General features: G+C 37.2%; 1 protein-coding gene across 1 annotated transcript in view; it reads right to left on the reverse strand.

The window, feature by feature from the left end:
• The window catches only part of LOC150083729 (proto-oncogene tyrosine-protein kinase receptor Ret-like), a 143,179-nt gene that overhangs the window by 26,400 nt on the left and 95,332 nt on the right, over positions 1-21,447 (reverse strand). The window contains exons 5-10 of the mRNA XM_090378589.1: positions 18,326-18,488; positions 18,103-18,200; positions 17,880-17,996; positions 14,791-15,013; positions 11,283-11,303; positions 7,615-7,839 (exon numbers count right to left, since the gene is read on the reverse strand). Of these exons, the coding sequence (XP_090234715.1) occupies positions 7,615-7,839; positions 11,283-11,303; positions 14,791-15,013; positions 17,880-17,996; positions 18,103-18,200; positions 18,326-18,488 (847 nt within the window). The remainder of the gene's footprint in view (positions 1-7,614; positions 7,840-11,282; positions 11,304-14,790; positions 15,014-17,879; positions 17,997-18,102; positions 18,201-18,325; positions 18,489-21,447) is intronic.

Below are 21,447 nucleotides of genomic sequence, written 5' to 3' on the forward strand. Positions count from 1 at the left end.
TGATAAGAGTAACCCTTTGTTCTACATCACCAATCTCGTTGCCCTTCTCTGTACTCGTTCCAGCAGCTCTACATCCTTCCTAAAATGAGGCCTTTAACGGTATGCAGTACTTAAGTTGTGGCCTGACAATTTGCCTTCTACAAAGGGATAATCAACCTAGCAAAATTCTTTTTTTCATTGACAAGATCCAATGGCAGCACTGCCCACAAAACTTCGTATCTGACTGCACACAAATATCCCTCTGTCTACCCATATGCAGTACTTTGCACTTCTCATTGTTAGACTTCAGTTGCCACCTCTCAGCCCGACTTTTCTCGATCCTGTTGCAGTAGCGTACTGTCATTAAAAACACTGCCAATCTTCGTATCGTCCGCAAACTTGGACATTAAGCCTGATATACCGTAATCAATATTACTGATAAATGTATAAAACAACGATGGGCCCAATACCGAACCCTGGGGGACTCTACTAATAATCCACGAAGATTCATTGATTACTACTCTGTCTTCTCCCATTCAACCATCCCTTTATCCATAGCAGCAGCTTGCCCTTAATGCCATACTGCTCCAATTTATACAGCAGTTTTCCATGTCAACATTAACTTTATCAAATGCTTTCCATCCAGTTTTGCATCCAGTTCCTTTGTGACCACATCCTAGTATTTTTGGTGGACGAACAAAAAATAGTGATAATATTATGCCTAAAAATAAAAACGTAAATTTTAGAAAAATTATAATTAGAAATATTTTTTTTCTAATTAATTGTAATTAGAATATAATATAAGTAGAAATATGAATTAGAAATTATTTTTAAACAAGTTATCTTCATCCAAAACTTCAAAAATAATATCAAGCTCAGTTAGAGTCGACTCTAAGCGGTAAATTTCGCGTTGGAAAGCCCTTAAAAGTCAGTGCCGTAGCTACTGCTAATTATGAGAATGCGTGGTCGACCTATAACAGATCCATGTTGGATTGCCTTATGGCTCCACTCCTATCAAGATGACCTTGCATTACTTCTTTACTCCATTATTTTCCTGGCACAGATTCAAGCTTACAGGACTGTAGTTACCCACTTCATCAAATGTAACTCCTATTCATTCTTGTAAATAGGAGTTGCATTTGCGAATCCGCAGTCTACAGGTATTTTTCGTGAGTAAAAGAGATTCTCTCATTATTATGGCTAAAGGTTTAGCTACCTCTTTTGCAGCCTCTCATACTATAATTAGATAAATTCGATCAGCCCCAATATTTTGTTCCCTTTTAGCTGCAACGGTTTCTCTTCTACCTTTCTTTACGTTGTTAAAGTTATTTAATCCCCAGTCCGCATTAGAGAGATCTCTTCCGACCTAAAAACGTGCCTATGAAAACTTCATACGAATTCCAATCGACATCTGTTTTGTTGGCCAATTTTCCAACGTAGATGCGGGATGCATAATAATTAATCAGTTTATTAGCAATCTGTAAAAGGTCATCACGCATCATACATATCCAGTGAACCAATGTGATTCATCTCTTTTCTTCTATTGTTAACATACACGAAGGATTCCTTGCTGCTTTTCTTTACACTGTTAGCCAAGGACTTGTCATTATTTGTCATAACTCCCTGTTCCTTCCCCTGAGTAATTTGATAACAGGATAGTTACTACTTAGGACTCTGTATCCCTAAAACAATTTAAAATCATCATATTGGTATTTTCGAGTCAATTATTAATCAATTTTGCTAAAGCAAAATCCCCTCCCTTTATGTTTTTCTTAAATCCCACATAAATACACTATGATCACTGCCACCTTTCTTAACTCGAAGTTTCTTAATACATCATGAACCACTGCTGATAACCAGATCAAGAAAAACTGCTCTCTCTTGTTGCCTCTCTAACATACTGGTTAACACCGTCGTCTAGCAAATCGAGAACTCTTTTGCTGCTGAGTGAGCTGACAATCCACGAATTCCAATCGATATCGGAAAGAAGTTCCTCCTGTTGTTGTTGTTGGCACACTATTATTCTGTGTAGTTGTTCGTTATACTCTTCACAGCCATTTGGCTTATAACAGACTCAACTGTCATTTTTGTTTTCCGAGTGCTCATGCTACACCAATCAGATTCAACGTTACACTGGCACTGCTATAATACACATCAAACTTAGCTGTAATAAAAAAGGCTATAAATTCCCCATTACATAAAATACTCAAGTACTTCTTTTTCAGCATAAATTTCGTTTATCGTATCAGTAAATCGGTTGTAGAATTTTACGCGCATTAGCGATATGCCATATTGCGCCGTATATAACATGTTTGTAAATGTGCCTGTGTTTTGTGGCCGGTTTGCTGGTTGTTGTGATAGGATTTTAGGAGTATCAGCGACTGAAGCCATATTGCTCCTTGCGTGTGTTCTGTGGTTGATTTTCTGTCTTCTGGACGAAAAACGAGTTTCTGGGAGACAAAACCATGCTACCCTCGCCTGAGACTGAGTCACAACTCAGTCACGTTGTGAAAAGACCGGTAAAAATTCCTCACTTCACCAACGGGACTCGAACTCAGGTCTTTTCCGCCCAGTGTGGGGAGGATGGCGATTCTACCAAGTGTACTACCCATGAGGACAGTGTGGTTGGTGTTATGTGGAGATGGCATAATCTACTTGGCTTGTTTCACAACTACATCAATTTTCGTAGTTTTTTAGGCGCGTTAGTATGCGTGCATAAGCACCAACCTTGTCTTCACCTGTTGTCTGTCCGTCCAAATGTAATAACGATTCTTAATGGATGGATTTCCACACAATTTTATATTTTCCTCTTTTGTCTAGTTATCCAAATTTCATTAAAATTGGAGCAATGGAAGTCCAGCAATTATTATTTATTTTTTCATATATATCACATATGCTATCCATACATCGTATAGTGTAGCTGAAGAACTGGTTATTATTTGCTGCTGTGCACGAATTGGAGGAATGGATGAACCATATGATAGGTGCGCAGAAACGAAATTGTCTCGGTTCGCGCATAAAAGTCGTTACTTTTTGTTATAAATTATGAAAAGCGCCTGAAATGTAACTCACTGTTGTGCGTTAAATTTCAAATGTAAAAATAAATGTAACATTTGTTTTTATACAGTATATGCGCTTTCTTCTTTACATTTTTATTTGTACGGACCCTCAATTTTAGTTTCCATAAACAGGGGTTATCTTTTAGTATTAGTATTAGTAATGGCCGCATGGTGCAAGAAAGCCTATGGCTTATGCTGCACCAGCCAAAAAAAAAAAAAAAAAAAACGAATAAAACAATGATAAAAAAATAATAATAATTAATAAAAGAAAAGGAAATTAAACCTATCATCCTATGCGCTTCCCTCACCCGAAGGTACTATCCAGATGACCTTTGAATTTCCCCAAACTGTCAGCCTCTACCACCCATGTAGGCAACTTATTCCAGTAATTTATAACTCGCTAGCTAAAATAAAACTTCCTGCAGTCCAATCTAAACATTTCCCTCCGTTAATTTATGTCCCCTAGTTCTAACATCATTTATAATCTTGAAAATTCCGTCCTCATTCATTTTACTGATGCCTCTCAGAGCCTTAAACACCTCAATCAAATCTCCGCAAAGATGTCTAGTTACCAAACTCTGCAACCCACATATTCAAAGTCTTTCTTCATAAGGACGCCCTTTTGCCGATCCACCAGGCGTTACCCGTCTTTGCACCCTTTCAAGAAGCTCGATGTCTTTCTTTAGGTGCGGTCTCCATACAGTATTCCAAGTGTGGTCTAACAAAAGCTTTATATAATGGGATTATCACGTCCCTATCTCTACTTGCAAAAGTTCGATAGATCATCGATAGGACACCATGGGCCTTCCTTGCAACCTGTTTACAATGCTCAGAGAATTTCATGTCTGACCGTATCGTAACACCCAAATACCTTTCCTCCAGTACTGGGTTTAGTTGAACTCTACCAAGTGAATAAGTTAATTTGGGATTACTGTTTCCCAGGTGTAATACTTTACAACACAGTATTCCAATATGCTTTAATCCACAGTTGGATTAAAGCATAGCTACCATTTTTCTGACCATTCCTGAAGTCTATCTAGGTCTCTCTGAAGAAGCTCAGCTTGACAGTGATCATTAACTACTCTATCAATTTTAACATCATCTGCAAATTTAGACATCACGCCCTCTATCCCTTCATCGATGTCGTTTATGAAAATTAAAAACAACAGTGGTTCTAATACTGATCCTTGGGGAACCCCATTTCTTACATCAACCCAATCTGAGGAATAGCCATTTATCACAACCCTCTGCCTCCTACCCTGAAGCCATTCTGCTATCAATCTAAGCATTTTTCCAGTGATTCCAACCTGTTCCAGCTTATAAAGCAACCGCTCATGTGGGACTGAGTCAAAAGCTTTGCTGAAATCTAAATAAACAATGTCGAAATTATTCCCTAAATCCAGCTCGTGAGTGATCCTTTCAAAACAGCGAACCAGATTTGTTAAACATGATTTTCCCTTCACAAAACTATGCTGAGTATCCTTGAGAATTTCAATTCGATCCAAATGATCCTGAATTCCACCCTTGATCATTGCCTCCATTATTTTCCCTACCACTGAAGTCAGACTGACAGGTCGATAATTTCCCACTTCACTCTTAGAGCCACCCTTATGTATGGGAGATATATTGGCACTTTTCCAATCCAACGGAATCTCCCCAGAGTCTAGTGATGCTCGCATAATTAGCCTCAATGGTTCAATGCACTCACTTGCCGCCTCCCTTAAGATTATAGGGTATATTCCATCGACTCCAGGAGCCTTATTGGCCTATAGGCTCGAAAATTTTTTTATTAAATAATCTTGAGAAATTTCAATATCATTAATTACATATTTTTCAACTTCGCGCCAACAATTTCCCATTGCCACAAAAGGTTTTTCATTTGTAAATATCGATGCAAAATAACTGTTGAGTTCATCTGCAACGGCTGATGGTGTATTTAATACTATCCCCTTCCCCTTACGTAAAGAACGTAAAGGTCCGATCTGGTTTGTCCTGCTCTTCTTGGCATTTATATATGTGAAGAATTCTTTATTCCCCCTCTTTGCTCTGTTTGCTATGAATTCTCATAAACTGCCTTTGCCTGTCGAACCTTTTCTGTGGCTCTATTACAGATCATCTTGTAGCTGTTATAGGCTGCAGTACTTTTTATTGCTCTGTAACCTTTCCATGCCACCTTTTTCTGCTGAAGTAATGTGGCAACTTTACTATTCATCCAACTTGGAACCCTCCTCGTGGAGTATTTTTTTAATGGTAAATACGCATTCAAGGCATCTGTGATTAATGTTTTAAAAGCATACCACAGTTCAAATGTATTCATTCTCTGCGCGATATCTACCCAGTTAATAGAGGCCATGTAGTACCTTAAGGCATTGTAATTTCCTTTTCTGAAATTAAAACTCATTCCTTTGCCTTTTACTGCTGCTACCTCTCTCATCAGTCGTAGAACTCCGTGATCACTTCCTGCTATTGGTTCCTCTACTGTCAGCCCTGTTATGTCATCTGATTCATGGGTGATGATGAGGTCTAGGATATTCTTTTCTCTAGTACACTCCCTGACATGTTGATACAAATAACAGTCATCTAGTTGATTTAAAAATTTTGTTCCCCATGTCGAGTTTCCTTCCCATTTACTTCAATCAATTAGAGGAAAATTGAAATCACCCATAATAAGACATTGACGCTTACTTGCCCATTCCATTTGCATGTAGAGACTTTCGTCATAATCTTCACAATCACCTGGTCTGTAGATTACTCCTACTCGCATTGTACCTTTGTTTCCAACTATCTCACACCATACAGACTCTATACTAGCATGTGAAACATCTGAATCCGGGAAAGCTATCGTCGCACTCAGGCTGCTTCTGATAAGAAGCATTACCTCATCACCCCTTCTATCTACCCTATCCTTCCTAAATACATTATACAAACCGTACTGAAACTCATCATCCCCAATTTCCGGGTGGCACCACGTCTCCGTAAGTCCTATTATGTCCGCGTTACTTGTTTTAACCAGCAGTTCGAATTCTCTCATTTTAATGACGCCACTTCTAACATTACTATATAAACAATTAAGACTTACTGTTCTTGTATATTTAACAATCCTAACACAACCCTTGAAGTTTTTTAGACTCGCTTCCCTAGCATTAGCTACCCGCTCACGTGAAACGTTTCTGCCCCCAGAACATCTAGATAATATATCCAGTTGGGGTAACAGATAAGAACTCTTGAGGTATTTGTAAGAGTTACTTTGACCAATATTATCAGATAAACGCGTATCAGTATTACCCACATCCCCCCTAACTAGCAGTTTCCCTGAACCTTTAAGGTATCCTCAATAATACTGGCAAAAACTTTTGCACCACCTTTGTTTAAGTGTATCCCGTCTCAAAAAAACAAATTCCTTCTACCTACAAGTGTGGGCCATGCTGATAGAAATTTCCCCCCTAAAGCCTTGCAGAGTCCTTCATGTCTTGAGTTAATTCACAAGGCTTTTAACATATAATCCTTCCTATCGTGTCTGGGCAGAATTGCGGACACATAGACATTGTGGCCTCCGTAGCCGAGTGGGCAGGAGCGGGAGTGCAGTAGCACACGCTCTTTGAGTAGACCGGGGTTCAAGCCCCTGAATACTGTCGATCTGCCAACCCGCACTGGACCAGCGTGGCAGATTATGGTCCATTTCCCTCAGCATGAATTGTTGAAGAGGCTTCCATCCTGCAGTGGGTTGATAATGGCTGCACTTTACTTATTTTTTTTTTTTTTAGACATTGTGGCCTAGCTCGCGGCATTTCCTCAGCATGGTCATGTATTTGTCCAACAAATCGTCAGATCGTGTACGTTTAATGTCATTAGTCCCCACATGAATAATAATATTCTCTTTACCCCCCTTAAAATCTGACAATCTGTTGGTGACATCATTAATAGTTGCTTCCGACAGACATACCCTGGTTCTACTCCACCTATCCTTATTACAAAAAATATAGAGTACAGCTCGATGAACTCTGCAATAAATTCTTTTTATTTTTTTAACAATTATGTATAGAACTACAAACAATGCATGAACTACACCTTAGCTGCAGATTATTTCGATATATAACGATCCAGGTTAACCAGATTTTGACAGTTGCACCATTAAATCCGTATCAGAAAAGAAATTAATGTGGAGAGAGCGCATTAAGATGAATATACACCACGGAAATAAACATTAGGTGAAGCATAACTTTAACGCCCTTCCGATTGCTACTAGTTGGATCAAATTACTGAAAATGTACTGAAAAATACAGAACTTGTATCAGAAAAAAATAATAACAAAACTGGCATATTTCAAGCAGTGAAACATTGGAAATTATTTTATAATTGTATAAGGATATACATTACGTGATGTGTAAATAATAAATGCAAGTTGCCGGAATTTTCTCTCATTAATTTTTCTGCTTCCCTTTTGTAGATAGTGCATTTAAATCGATTATCCAAAAAAAATAGACTATCCGAAATACTCTCGCTCTCTCCATTGTTTCAGTTAACTAGGTTTCTAAAGCGCTAATGTTGGAAAGAGCAGATAAAAGGTATATCTTACTTGCACAATCCTGAGGACACACTCCTTTATCAAGACTCTCTAGTTCATCGCAGATACCATCGGGACACGTGTATCTGTCTGCTGTACAGGTTTCAAAGTCTAGACTTGGAGTTTTGAGGAACGCTGTCTTATTAGAGCTCCTCCACCAACACTTCCCACTTCTGACTCCACGACCACAATGAGAGTTACAATTCTCTTCCGTGTCTGCTGAAGAACACAGTCCATCTACAAATGGAAAGAATTTTTGTGATTAATTATGCCAGGAATTTTTGAAATATTTCTCTTTATCTATAGTGCAATGATTAACTTGTCCGTGTATTTTACCACACGGGAAAGGTAGACAATATGCAGCACCTCTGATATTGTGATATTGTTGGTATGAGTGCTATCATGCGTCATACATTTCTGACAAAGTGTAGAACTGATTGATATTTAGTCTATATCTGATCATTAACGAGACTTTCATCAGCCTTCCACCAATAAATGACAAATTTTCGATGAATGCCAAACCTCCACATGTTTAAGAAGCCTTCGATTCCTTTGAGATACTTCAGGTCGCATTGATATTTCGACGTGAAGGTCTTAAGAGGTCTTTGCGACCGCGATTACCACCAGGTCCCTGTGGTCTAATGAGTACCAAATGCTAATATTGCACATAATTTGCATCGCTTACTTGGACCACACAGATCATGATCATTAATTTTTCCAATACAACACTCCATGAACTAAATAATTGCCCTCCGCTTCACAGAACTGCTAAAATTTTAGCAATAGTTAAAGGCTTATCCAGCATTACAGCCCTGTTATTGTGCAATTCCTTGGCGCCTCATTGCTTACTCTTGAAGAACAACTTAAGTTTCTACACAAAGCATTTGTTGCTGTCTATACTAATTCTTATTCAATAGTCAACTCCTCTTTTTTATATGAAGCCCCAGAGCCATTATAGGTAATTGCCCTGACAGCTACCCTTGTTATTTCAATTTATACAATAAATATGATTATTTTACTCTATATTTGTGAATGTTTGCTTACATTTCTTATAATAAATCCAGATAGGTATTTTGTGTCCAGTCTGGTGTGTTGCAGTTAATGGAAGATAACGATGGTTTGTAAAGATCAGGATAATACGTGATCCAGTTACTCACCTAGGAAAATCAAGGAACGTTTTATAATTCACGAAAATAGAAACATCGCTTTCGTCAAAAACCATTTCGAACCCTTTGGGTTAACCATACGCTTCGGAAAAGCCAGTTCTGCTATATTATAAATTAAAAATATAAATTGCAAAGTAGGATTAATATAATTTTAATGATCACAACAACAGCTCCACATGAATTAAATTCACTGTGAACCTCTCAGAAATTCCGGCGAGTTTTGCTCTAAGTTAAAATAACTCCTAAAAGAAAAATATTCCATTATAATGACTGAGTACTGCAGAATTGTGTTTAAGAGGGCAGTTTGTTGGAGAAAAACCCAAGCATCTTAGAATTTCTGATTTTGATAAATGATTTCAATTATCCAATTTTCCACCAAATGGCGTCACCAGTGAGGTTGCCGATTTCTGCTAGCTACTGAACCATAATCTCGTCTTTAGACAGACCAGTATTCCAACCATAGTTTACTGAGTACTGTTCAGGCCGATGACGTCATCACGGCGATATCTGGTCTAGTATAGTTGTGATAACAAGATTTGTGAGTAAGATTTGTCATGCTTTTATTTTAGTGTGTTGTACCTTAGATTGAAGAGGGTGTATTTTTACGTTGGTTATTGACAGTGCTCGAAATAGAAAATTTTACAGAAATCTAAATGCTCATTAATAGAATATCTTGTTTAATTTTTTTAAAGTATGCACATGACATTACCGATACATATGATAAACCGAAAAACAGCATTCCGAGGTTTTTTTTTTTTTTTTTATGTTGTTTTGTTGGGTTTTAAGCGCATCAGCAACTTAGGCCACATTGCGCCGTATTGTGTGATCGATTTGCTGGATACAAAAACCCGATTTTCCGGGAGAAAAAACCATGCTACCCTCGCCTGAGACCGACTACCTGAGTCACGTTGTGAAAAAGACCCATAAAATTGCTCCCGTCATTGACAGGATTCGAACTCGGGGCTTTTCCACCTGTGTGGGGGAGGACAGTGATTATACCAACTGTGCTACCCACGAGAACATTCCGAAGGGCTCTGGTGCAAAGAAAGTTTTTTGTGATTTAGGAAAACCTTAGTTGCTTTGGCCCTTGGCACAAACCATCATCACCTGAAAGCAGTCCCAAATGATCTGCGTCTTGGGACATGGCGCATTATCTTGCTGTAAATAGTTACCAGCTCGATGAACTGTGAGCATTAAAGTATGCACCTGGCAGGCATGTTCAATTAGTTTGTAGAATTCAGACGTTAACCGATCGATATTAGAAGTTCTAAATTGTGCCACTAAAATTCCGCACACGATCGTACTTCCACTAGTTGTTTCAGTGTCAACGCCACTCCTAACATGGTGATCAATTTCCATTGCCGCCTCCATACTCTGTTGCTGCGATCAGTACGTAATGACTGCATCCGAGGTTCGTCGGACCAGTCGACCTTTTTCCACTCTTCAATTGTTCCTGTGCCCCTTTTAACCATAGCTGCATTTTTTTAGCTGATAAATCAATAGCAACCCCACAAAAGCAGACAACCGCACCGTGGAACCTGGTGGGGTTGTTTGCTTCTGTACCCCATTCTTGAAAAGGTCCGATGCAGCATCCGTTCTGATATACCCCTTCGTACGCCACTGTCCTACTGCCCTGGTACTTCGACTGACTCTATTTTATCTAAATAAATAAAAAAATAATAAATATATTTATACTCTTGGGATGGCCAAAAGAAATCGGCATTTTTTGCAAGATATATATATATATATGTGTGTGAGAGAGAGTACAAGGACATCATCTTATTTATCGATCCCGAGGGCTTGAATCATGGCCAATTCATCTCTCTCTCTCTCTCTCTCTCTCTCTCTCTCTCTCTCTCTCTCTCTCTCTCTCGTTGGCTGGATGCATTCTGGTTAGGCCATTCTTGGTATATTTTGCAGTCCGTGCGGTCATATCCATGATACTTGTATTTGCACCGCCAGATATACCTCGCTCATAGTCAGGCTGCTCTTGCTGAATTAGGAGTAATAAAGCAATGTGTATATACACTGCAACTCACTGTATATATATTTTATTTTTCGCAATATATTTAAACCAACGATTGCCTCATGTCGTTAAATTTTATAAGAATCGCACAAATTTTTAGTTTTATTAATCAAAGTTCAATTATTCAATTCAAAATGCATTACAGACTTGACCAGTTAATATGTGAAGCAGTAGAGCAGTGTTCCAGTATAAAGATTTTAAAAGTTTAATAATGCAATATTTCAATGGCTGTACAGTTCTTTCAGGAAACCAGTCCAATCGCGAGTTAAAAACACAAATCAGAGATAGTGACACTATTTTTTTGATTCATATTGTATTTTTCTCTAATCCAATCTCAGTAATATAATAAACAAAAATAAAATATAATTTATAATAAACAAAAGTGTGTCTGACTTCTTTGACAAATTAAAAAACTGTTTTAAAGTTCTAGTTCTACAAAAAGAAATGTTGATATAGTATAAATGTAGGAAGCACAACTCTATACTTACCACACTTCTCGCTGCTCGTGTCTGAAAAAGAGCAAGAAATACATGGTCAGTGTTTTCAAAATCTGAAATCATGACAAAATACAGCACAGCTTTTATATGAAAATCAGTACCAGTTATTAAAAAATTCAAATGTTGACTGGTTTGTGAAACAAATTAATATTTATTTTTCCATAAAAAAAAGTACAATACTGTTGCCATGAGTTCTGGTATTTGTCAAAATTTTTAAAATCAGCATGTCTACTAGGGAGGCCCGCTGACTGTGGGTGTCACTGAAAACCCGTTTATTCACCATCACTAATGTCACCTCGGGGAGTCTATCAGCTAGGAGGGTGTTACATAAATAATTTTGATCTAACGTACAGAAAATTATACGTTTTTTTTCCCAAACACCTATTTACATTTAACATAAAAATATACAATTTTTTGTATATTTACGGGTGTTACGGATACATTTAACAACATGCGAGTTATTTACTCGTGTTATTTAGAATTATGAGGATCGTAATAAAAGATAAAACAAATAAATTATTTCCGTAATCTGTTCTTCGACAGACCTTATTATTTGAACTTATTTCTTACTAGATACTCTATTACAAATATAGTGATTTACCAAGCTGCTGGAGATTAAGATATGTATTGCGAAATTACTTCATTTTGTTTATTGATTTAACAGGTCCCGAAGTTCACAGCTGCGTAAACCCATGAGAATTTTTCAGAATTTGTTTATGTTGTCGCCATGGTAACTGGGGGAAATTGAGATTTGCCTTCAGATCAGTTTGGCAAGAACTAGTTTGTTTTCGTTTTGTTATTTGGTTTTTAGGAGCATTAGCTACTAAGGCCATATTTCTCCGGGGATATGCGGTGGTCATTCTCTGACCTTTCCGCATCCTCCGTATTTGGTGGTCACGGGCTCGAACCCCGGTCTAATCAAGAAGCGTGTGCTACGCACTGCTGCTCCTGCCCACCTGGCTACGGAGTCGCCGCAAGAACTAGTATGAGTTTTAATACTGTATCACAAAAAAATTAAAAATTTTTTTTCTCTATTTCAAATTAAAATATATAATTCTGATAAGTCAAATATGCTGAATTTAAAACATCAGCCATCAATTTTATGGGAAATGGAAAGAAAAATTATCCTTATTATAAAATTTATCTTTTTTTAAGTTAAAAAAACACAATTGATATCTGGAAATTCCTTAATTAGAGTGCAATTGTAGTCGGACCATACACTTAGATTCAATTTTCCCTGGTAACGTTTTTCCATATCAGATATACAAAGTTCTATCCAGGTGTTAGCACAGTGGTTACGATCACTATTCTTTGATTCCATGTGGAAATGGTCTCGTTCGAGTCCCGTTATGACTTTTTTGCGAGGCGCTTCAAATTGTGTCCGAGTTTGTCAGTTTTGGGCTGCATGGTTGTGTTTCTCGGAAGCTCATGTTTTCCCATTAAACAAACTGTTAAATTTGCAAGAGAATCTATAGAAATACATTCTCATAACTTACAGGAATTTTTCTAGCAGGGATAAGAAGGTGATAAGATATGCCATTGTAAAAGACAATGGCATATCTTATCAATGTTAGGCCGCAATTTGAGTACTGCATACAAGTCTGGAAGCTTCATTCTAGGAAGGATGTAGAACTGCTGGAACGGGTGCAGAGAAGAGCAACAAGATTAGTGAGAGGAAAAAAAGAGTGGTGTTACCATGAAAGGCTTAATTTCTGAAAACTGCAGCGTCTGGACACTAGAAACCTGCGAGGAGATCTGATTGGGGGAGTTTAAGGCTTTGAATGGATTGAGCAAACTCAGTGCTGATGGCATTCTTGCTCAGGCTGCACACATAAGGGAACATAAATTCAATTTGAGGAAGGATGGTTGAAGGATAGATGAGCTGAAGTTTACCTTTAGCTAGTAGATAGTTGATTGTTGGAACAAACTTTCATCTGGTGCTATGAAAGTGGGTAGTTTACATAACTTCAAGGAAGAAGTAGACAGACTAATAGATAGGATGGACAGGTGATGTGGGAAGTGGTTTCTCTTTGGCTAATGCCAAACTTGCTTTCTTGAAACATTTTCTCTGTTAATACTAATCTAAACTTCTAAATTCTTTTTTTTTGTTGTTGTTTTGGACCTTTTTTGATCTTCGCTTCATAAGGAAATCCGTTGCAATTCTTATTCATGATTTTGGAAATTTTAAATGAATAAATTTCCGTTAATCGCGAAAAATGCCGTTCACAATGGCTGCCCTTAAATTTCAACGCCATCATTTACAATGGGCAGTGCACTTTTAGTGGCAGCTAACGGGCTCGAACCCTCAACCTGGGCTGTCCCAATAACTTTTCAGTAATTCTAGTTTTATGTGAACAGATAGCAAGAAAATTTTCTGTGTTTAGCAGTGGTTGATAAACACTATTAAAGAGGCAATTCTTTAACGTTATAATGTTTGTCTTGTACAACAGTACTGTACTGTTTAGATTGGACTGCAGGAAGTTTTATTTTAGCCAGCGAGTTATAAATTATTGGAATAAGTTGCCTTCATGGGTGGTAGAGGCCGACAGTTTGGGGAAATTCAAAGGTCATCTGGATACTACTTTCGGATAAGGGAAGCGCATAGGATAATAGGATTAATTTCCTTTTTATTTATTTTTTATTTCATTTTATTATTTTTATTTATTTATTTATTTAATTTTTGTTTATATCATTGTTTTGTTCGGATTTTTTTTTTTTTTTTTTTGGCTGGTGCAGCATAAGCCATAGGCTTTCTTGCACCATACGGCCGTTACTAATACTAATACTAATATATCCCTATTACTTTCATGTCTTCTGCCAACAAGAAACTCGTTTGATCACTGTTTCTTACAGGCGACTGAATATCCTCATATACTTCCCTTGTTGTTGTTGTTGTTGGTCTTTAGGAGCATTACCAACTAAGGCCATATTGCTCCGGGAATATGCGGTGGTCATTCCCTGACCTTTTCACATCCTTCGTATATGGTGGTCACGGGCTCGAACCCTGGTCTAATCAAGAAGCGTGTGCTACGCACTGCTGCTCCTGCCCAACTGGCTACGGAGGCGCCACTTCCCTTGTATGAAGAGAACCGCGAAATATATGACAACACCGCCTAAATATATCTTTTATGAAATAAATAAACAGTGTTATTGTGGATAGAGTCTTGTGATCATGATCATCGATTAATCCTTTTACATCATTACAAAATGGCCGGCAAGCACTCATAGAATGAAACTGACTGCAAAATCGCTCTGACGCTTGTGAAACAAGGAAATTTTGGCATACTTTTCCATTAGATTTAGTGATATCAATTATTTTTACTGTTTTTTTTTTTTTTTTTTTTTTTGAGAAAGAAATTATGAATGATTTTTCAAAAGGAGTCCGGAACGAGAAGGTTTCGGTTTTATTTTCGTAATCAGCTTAAAAACGCATGGTGCACTGAGTATGCGTTTTTACGCTGGCACAGCAATACCTGCAAATGCTTTAAGCATAACTTACCTTCGTCAGTGAAGTTAACTACAATAATGGCTACACCTTTGCTTTTCGAACTCATCCAATTCAAAACAAGACGGTGGCCCTCTTGTATGCTTGACCTTAGCAGGTTGTCGTCTGCCACATATATAATTCCGGTTTTAGGGGTGGCACGGAATATTTTACTTTCCTCCGATTCGAGCACGCAAGTCACACCTGAGATCTCCATTGAAGACAAGATCTGAAAAACCTAGATAAGGAAGAATTGTTTCAGATCTCAGCATTTGCCTCTGTATTTCTTTCTTTCATTATATTATAATTTCTTCCATTTATATTAAAAATTTCTATGAAACTAAGAGATATTATTCCTCAATATATCTTATGTTTTGTCAATACTTAAAAATGCAAGAGTTTACCTCAGTACTTCTTCATAGGATGAGTTCTACACTATACTCTCCAAGTAAGACCGATGTTAAAAATGCATAAAAACTTTAAAATAATTTAATGTGTTCATCACTCTTAGCACATGAACAATCCGACCCGCAGGGATCACAGTCGAAAGTCCCAACCCGACCCCAGACCCCCACGAAACCTCGAATGTCTGAAGACATTATGTCAAATATATAGTATAAAAATAGACGCCAATAAAATTATATCGTGAAATAAAAGTTTACTATGTAAAGAACGCGACGATGAAATTGTTTTAAATAAGTTTTTATGGATTTTTAAATCGGTCTTACTTTGAGAGTATAGTGTAGAAGTCACCCTGTGAAGAAGTACTGAGGTAAACTCTTTTGCACTTTTAAGAATTAAAAATTTCATTATTACCCGACGCTTTTATTTGACTTTTTAAAGCGCTTAATCCAGATGAGAGAGAGAGAGAGAGAGAGAGAGAGAGTGAAGGAAACAATACCTACTTATACTGCAGCACGACCATTAGGTCGGAGGACTTTACAATTAATAATTTTGACAAAAAGACAAAAAAAAAGTGATACAAAGTAGAAATTAAAATAGAAAAGAGAAAATAAAAGAAAGAAATATTAAAATTAAAAAAATAAATTGAGAGAAAATAAAAGAAAGAAATATTAAAATTAAAAAAATAAATTGAGAGAAACTGAAACAGAAATAAAATAAAAGCGAACATAAAATAGAAAGAGTGAATAAAAAAATAAAGAAAATAAAAGCAAGAAAAAGAATAAATAAAACAGGAAAGAAGGAGATAGAGGTAAATAGTATTAGGAAAATGATGCAAGAAAGAAAGCTTACAAGGCATCAGCCAAAAAAAAAAAAAAAAAAAAATATCCCACATAACCTGTTCATCCCTTCCATAAATTCTTCCTCGAATTTATTACAGTTGCCCACTTCCACAACACCAGATTTGTTTTCCAACAATCAACCGCCCGCTGAGGAAGAGGAAGAATGTCATCAATACTGAGCCTTAATCAATCAGATCACCACGCAGGTACCTAATCTCCAGACACTGCAGTTTGCAGAACTGAATCCTTTCTTGGTAAGAGCACCCTTTCGTTCTCTTCACCAATCTCGTTGCCCTTCTGTGCACCCGTTACATCAAGTTCTACATCTTTCCTAAAATGAGTACCTGTATGCAGCACTCAAGACGCGGCCTTGTGCAATGGTATAATCACCTCCATATCCCTACTAGCAAAGTTCCTATACATCATTGACAAAGCCCCATGAGCTGTTCTGGCCGCCTGTCTGCACTTCTCAGAGAATTTCATATCGGACTGCACAAATTATCCCCAGGTCTTTTCCATGTTCTCTGCCCTGAGTGTAGTACCACACAGTTGTTACGTTAATCTGGGATTACTGCTACCTATATGCAGTACTTTGCATTCGATGTTAAACTTCAACTGCCATTTCTCAGCCCATCGGCTTAATTTTTATAGATCTTGTTGCAGTAGCTTACCTTGATTACTGTTATTAGCCATCTTCCCAACCTTTGTATTAACTGCAAACGTAGACATTAAGCCCGATATACCTTCGTCAATATGATTAATAAATACAGCAAACAACAATGGTCCCAGCACTGAACCCTGGGAAACCCTGCTAGCATTAGTCCACGAAGAGCAGTGTCCATTGATAACCACTCTGTCTTCTCCCACTCAACCATCCCTTTATCCAAAGAAGTAACTTGCTCTTAATGCCACACTGCTCTAACTTTTATAGCAGTCTTGTGTGCAACACTATCAAAAGCTTTCCTGAAATCAGTTATATGACATAAAAATTATTATTTTTGCATCCAGTTCCTTTGTTACTGCATCATAGTATTCAATCAGATTGGTCACACAATATCACTCCTTAACAAATCCATGCTCTGACTGCAGTATAACGTCATTCTTGTCTAGATGGTCCTTTATTACTTCTTTAACCAGTGACTGTATTACTTTCCTGGAACAGAAATCAGGGTAACAGGTCTGTGATTACTCATAAATAAATAAATTTTCTGTTTATACTCCGAGAGGACCACATAAGTCAGAGGAATTCACAAGATAGAGAGAATACAACGACATTACACTGTATTTAGTAGTCATGGGCTTGAACCACGGTCGCTGAACTTTTGTGAATTGTGATACACTCGCGCATCTCCAATCCACGAGGACCTCTCTTGAATCCAAAGTTGTTTTCATAATTATAGCTAAGGATTGGCTTGCCTCCTTTGATTCCTTCCTTAATATAATTCAATAGATCTCATCCACCCCAGGTGATATTTTTATGTTACGCTTCAACAATATCTCTTCCACTTTCCTCACAGTTATCACAAAATCACATAGCTCCCCGTTAGAGTTTGATAAACTTCTGGCATCCCCCTGTCTGAATAATTTTTCATGGGCATAATACGTATTCAGTTTTTCAGCAACCTGATCATTAACTAGTTAAACCATTGATATCAAATGGACCTACACGATTCAACTCCTTCCTCCTACCTTCTTAAATAAAAGAAAACGATAAAGTAATAGAAAAAGAAAAGTGTGTTTAGGGTCAAACGGCACCAGGGGGGTTCCCCCCATCTCCTCAAATAGAAAAAGAAAAGTGAGAAATTGAAAGAAGAGAATGAGAGAAAAAAAGCAGGGAATGATAATTCATTATGTACTTACTCTTGCATGCAGCGCTGCCTTGCGGGACAAAACCGTTTCATGAAAAGCGTATTCTGGAGGAAGTGTAGGCACGCTGAGAACCGATGAGCGATTGTGGATACGGACAAAGAACACAACCTGTAAAGCGATATAAGAAAAACCTTGAATTACGAAAAGACATAGACAAAAATAAACATTCAGCGAAATACGGCGAGATAATTATTGTATTAGTGAATGTCCTTACTTTGTTATCTTTTTTCCCTTGGTAGGACACATCTTGAAACACAACGGAAAAGTTATACTGAGAACCTTTAAATAGAATGGGCTTCGTCGCTTTGACATCTATTAAAAAGAAAGAAAATATAAGCACTAACCTTATTTCAGCAATTTTATCTTAAAGTTGAAGTTTAACCTTCATTTCTGTACATGCATTAAGCGCATGCTGAGAAATGAATTCTATCGCTCACCTGCATTCATAAGCATAGCCCCGTCTCTAGCACTCTCAAACACCATAGTGTTAGAAATGGTAAATAATCCGAGCGGATCGTCTTCTACACGAACTTCAATGTTGTTTACTTTTTTTGAATCCTTGTCCAATACGTTGAGATTCAAGGAAGGAATAACTCTGCCCTAAAATAAAAAGAAAACGAATCTCAGAAAAGATGAAAGTTAGTCCACTTAATGGCTAATAAACTCACTCAAGAAATTGATTATTTTTAACCGGGGATTCAGCATCTTTGTGAAAAGGATTACTGTTATCTGCTGCACTATTGTTTTCATTCATTCTTTGGGAAAAACCTTCGCTGATGACTCATTTGGGGCACTCTGGTCTCATCCCTCTGCAGGAATCCTTACTGAGAAATTCCAACGATCAAAAATCAATTGACCACACGGTCATTTACACCTGTTATAGACATCACCACTCTTCCTAGAAATGGCCGTAACAAATGAGGGTGTGGCTAGGCGGCAAATGATTTTCTCGTCAGAATTCTAGTGATTTAGGTAGCTCCCAGCAGTGGCATTTAATAATATCTCAGAAGGGTGGCTGGCCCTGATGCGGGTTGAAGATATGAAGCATGAATTTATGTACAATTTGTGTGTAATGAAATATTTCGACATTTCTGAAGGAAGGAATACTATCGAGATATTTGCTTACTTTATAATGTGTAGGTCCTGTATTTATTTTCCTCATATTTTTACAATAATAAATGAATTTTAAAAGTAATATAGGTAAAGTTTTTAATAAAAAAACATAGCAGTAATTAAGATAAATTTTGTGAAAAATGCATTTATTTAATAATGGATATAATAATTAGAAATAGCCTGAGTCACAGTTGATTTGTTTCTTATCTGATATAAATTCCACTTTTATTAAATATAATATAAGGTAGATATATTTATTATATTTTTATTATTTGCTTTGCTAACTTTTATTTAGTTTAGTAAACATTAAATTGAACGCTATCTTCAGCTGCGATAATTTAATTTATATATTTTCAGCTTAATTTTATTATGCTATTTTTTAAAAATTAAAATACATTTAAGAATAATAATTAAAATACTTTTAAAATGTCTTATTTATACATGCGACTTGGCTAATTCGTGCTTCGCTATTCTAAATCGTATATTCCTTCTTAAAAAATCCTTCGACGGCTGTTTTGATACCAGTATCCGAATTGAAGTGATTGATATATCGTTAAAACTTTATTTTTCAACTGAACATAAACATGAAAGTGGTATGGTATAAGATCAGACGTAGGACGGTTCTCACGGTAGCATATTGCTTATAATCACCGCCTTCCTCACACTCGGTGAAATTGCCCTGAGTTTGAATCCCATCAATGAAGGGAGAAATTTTTATGGGCTTTTTTCACAAGTAGCTGAGCTAGTTGGTTTCAAGCGAGGGTAGCATGGAAACTCGGTTTTTTGTGCGTGAAACAGGCAGTCGACCGCAGAACACATGCAGTTTGCAGACAGACATAATAATATATAAGCTGCAATATGGTTTAAGTCGCTGATGCAACTAAAACCCTTCAAGGGGTTGTTTTAGCACGAATCGAAAAAGCTCAAGTTCGAATCCTGTCAATTAGGAGGAAAAATAGTCCTATTAATGAATTTTTTTTCACTCGGTGGCTGAGTTAGTTTGTCTCAAGTGAGGATAACCAAATATTTCCTTCTGGAAACTCGGGTTTTTCGTCCCGAAAAACGGGCAAACAGACCAGAAAATACATGTAATTTAAAATAAATAAATAAATTTTCAGTTTATACTCCGGCACGACAACCAAGTCAGTAGAGTTTACAATAAATCGTCAATACAAATATTTATCGTATTTAGTAGTCACGGGCTTGAACCCCGGTCCACTCAAGGAACGCGTGCTATACACTCTCGCTCCTGACCACTCGGCTACGTCAGGCATAATACACACATAGGTGGATAAGGTTGGTCTAGGGTAATCCTGATATGACAGTTAAAAAACAAATACTAGGGCAGCCCTTCATGACAGTATAATGGTTTAGTCACTTGTCTGGAGAGGTTGGTTCTATTCTCGTAGATGACTGGAGGAATTTCTAAAGTCCTCTTCAATCACGGCTATAGTTAAACCGTAAGTCTGATGTAGCCGAGTGGTCACAAGCACAAGTGCAGTATTACACGTTATTTGAATTGATCGTGGTTCAAGCCCGTGACTGCGAAATACGACTAACTGTTATTTTCATGTTTTATTGTAAACTCCTCTGACCTGGTGGCCGTGCTGGATTATTAACAAAGACCATTATTAATGGTATTCCGGGTTTTATAGCCCACACAAAGTGCAAATCGGCCTGTGAACACATCTACAGATACGGATACTTGGGGGCCATTACCATAATGTTTATTATTAGCAGTAATACGAAGGGCGTTTGAGTGCCTCCTAGTATATTTTCCTTTGCCTGAATCAGTTAACAAGATGTGGCAACCTGCATTGTTACAACGTGACTTTTTCTCACTGGTGTATTATGCAGGATAGAACAAACTATTGGCAATTAAGAAAACAAAATAAAATCAGGCTGTGAGATTAAATAAATAAAAAAAAACTTAGAAACAGAATTACAGGATAGAATTGCAGGTTGTCTTGAAAATGAAGTTTTAACAATATATCAATCAGAGAGTTTACATAACCTGAGATAATTGTTGTAATAACTACTCTTTCCCTAACTATATTAACCTAAGATAGTTGCTTCCGTGAAACTTCAAAGGATTTTGATAACAGATAAATTGAATAACCTCAGGTTGATCGACAGTATTTTTTATGATTTAGAGACCATATTACATCATTTTTTAGCAAGCAGTCTTCACGTTGTCGAGGCAATAGCCTAACATAAAAAGCGAGCCGTGAGCTCTGATGTGGTGAAAGTAAATGAGCCATATGCATAGCATATTATCTGTTCTCGTTCGCTTGTTTTAGGCAGTCTCGGCGCTAAAGTGTCGACATTGTCCAGTAAAAGTGACTGTAATTCATGGAAGTCATACAACATAAGGAACCCTTATTTCCATTGTGTGGGGGGGGGAGGAACGATGCAATCCATCTCCGATTAATTCACCACATAAACT

Source organism: Mastigoproctus giganteus, chromosome 7 (genome assembly GCF_048544385.1).
Source record: "Mastigoproctus giganteus isolate SK-2022 chromosome 7, ASM4854438v1, whole genome shotgun sequence".
Classification (NCBI taxonomy): Eukaryota; Metazoa; Arthropoda; class Arachnida; order Uropygi; family Thelyphonidae; genus Mastigoproctus; species Mastigoproctus giganteus.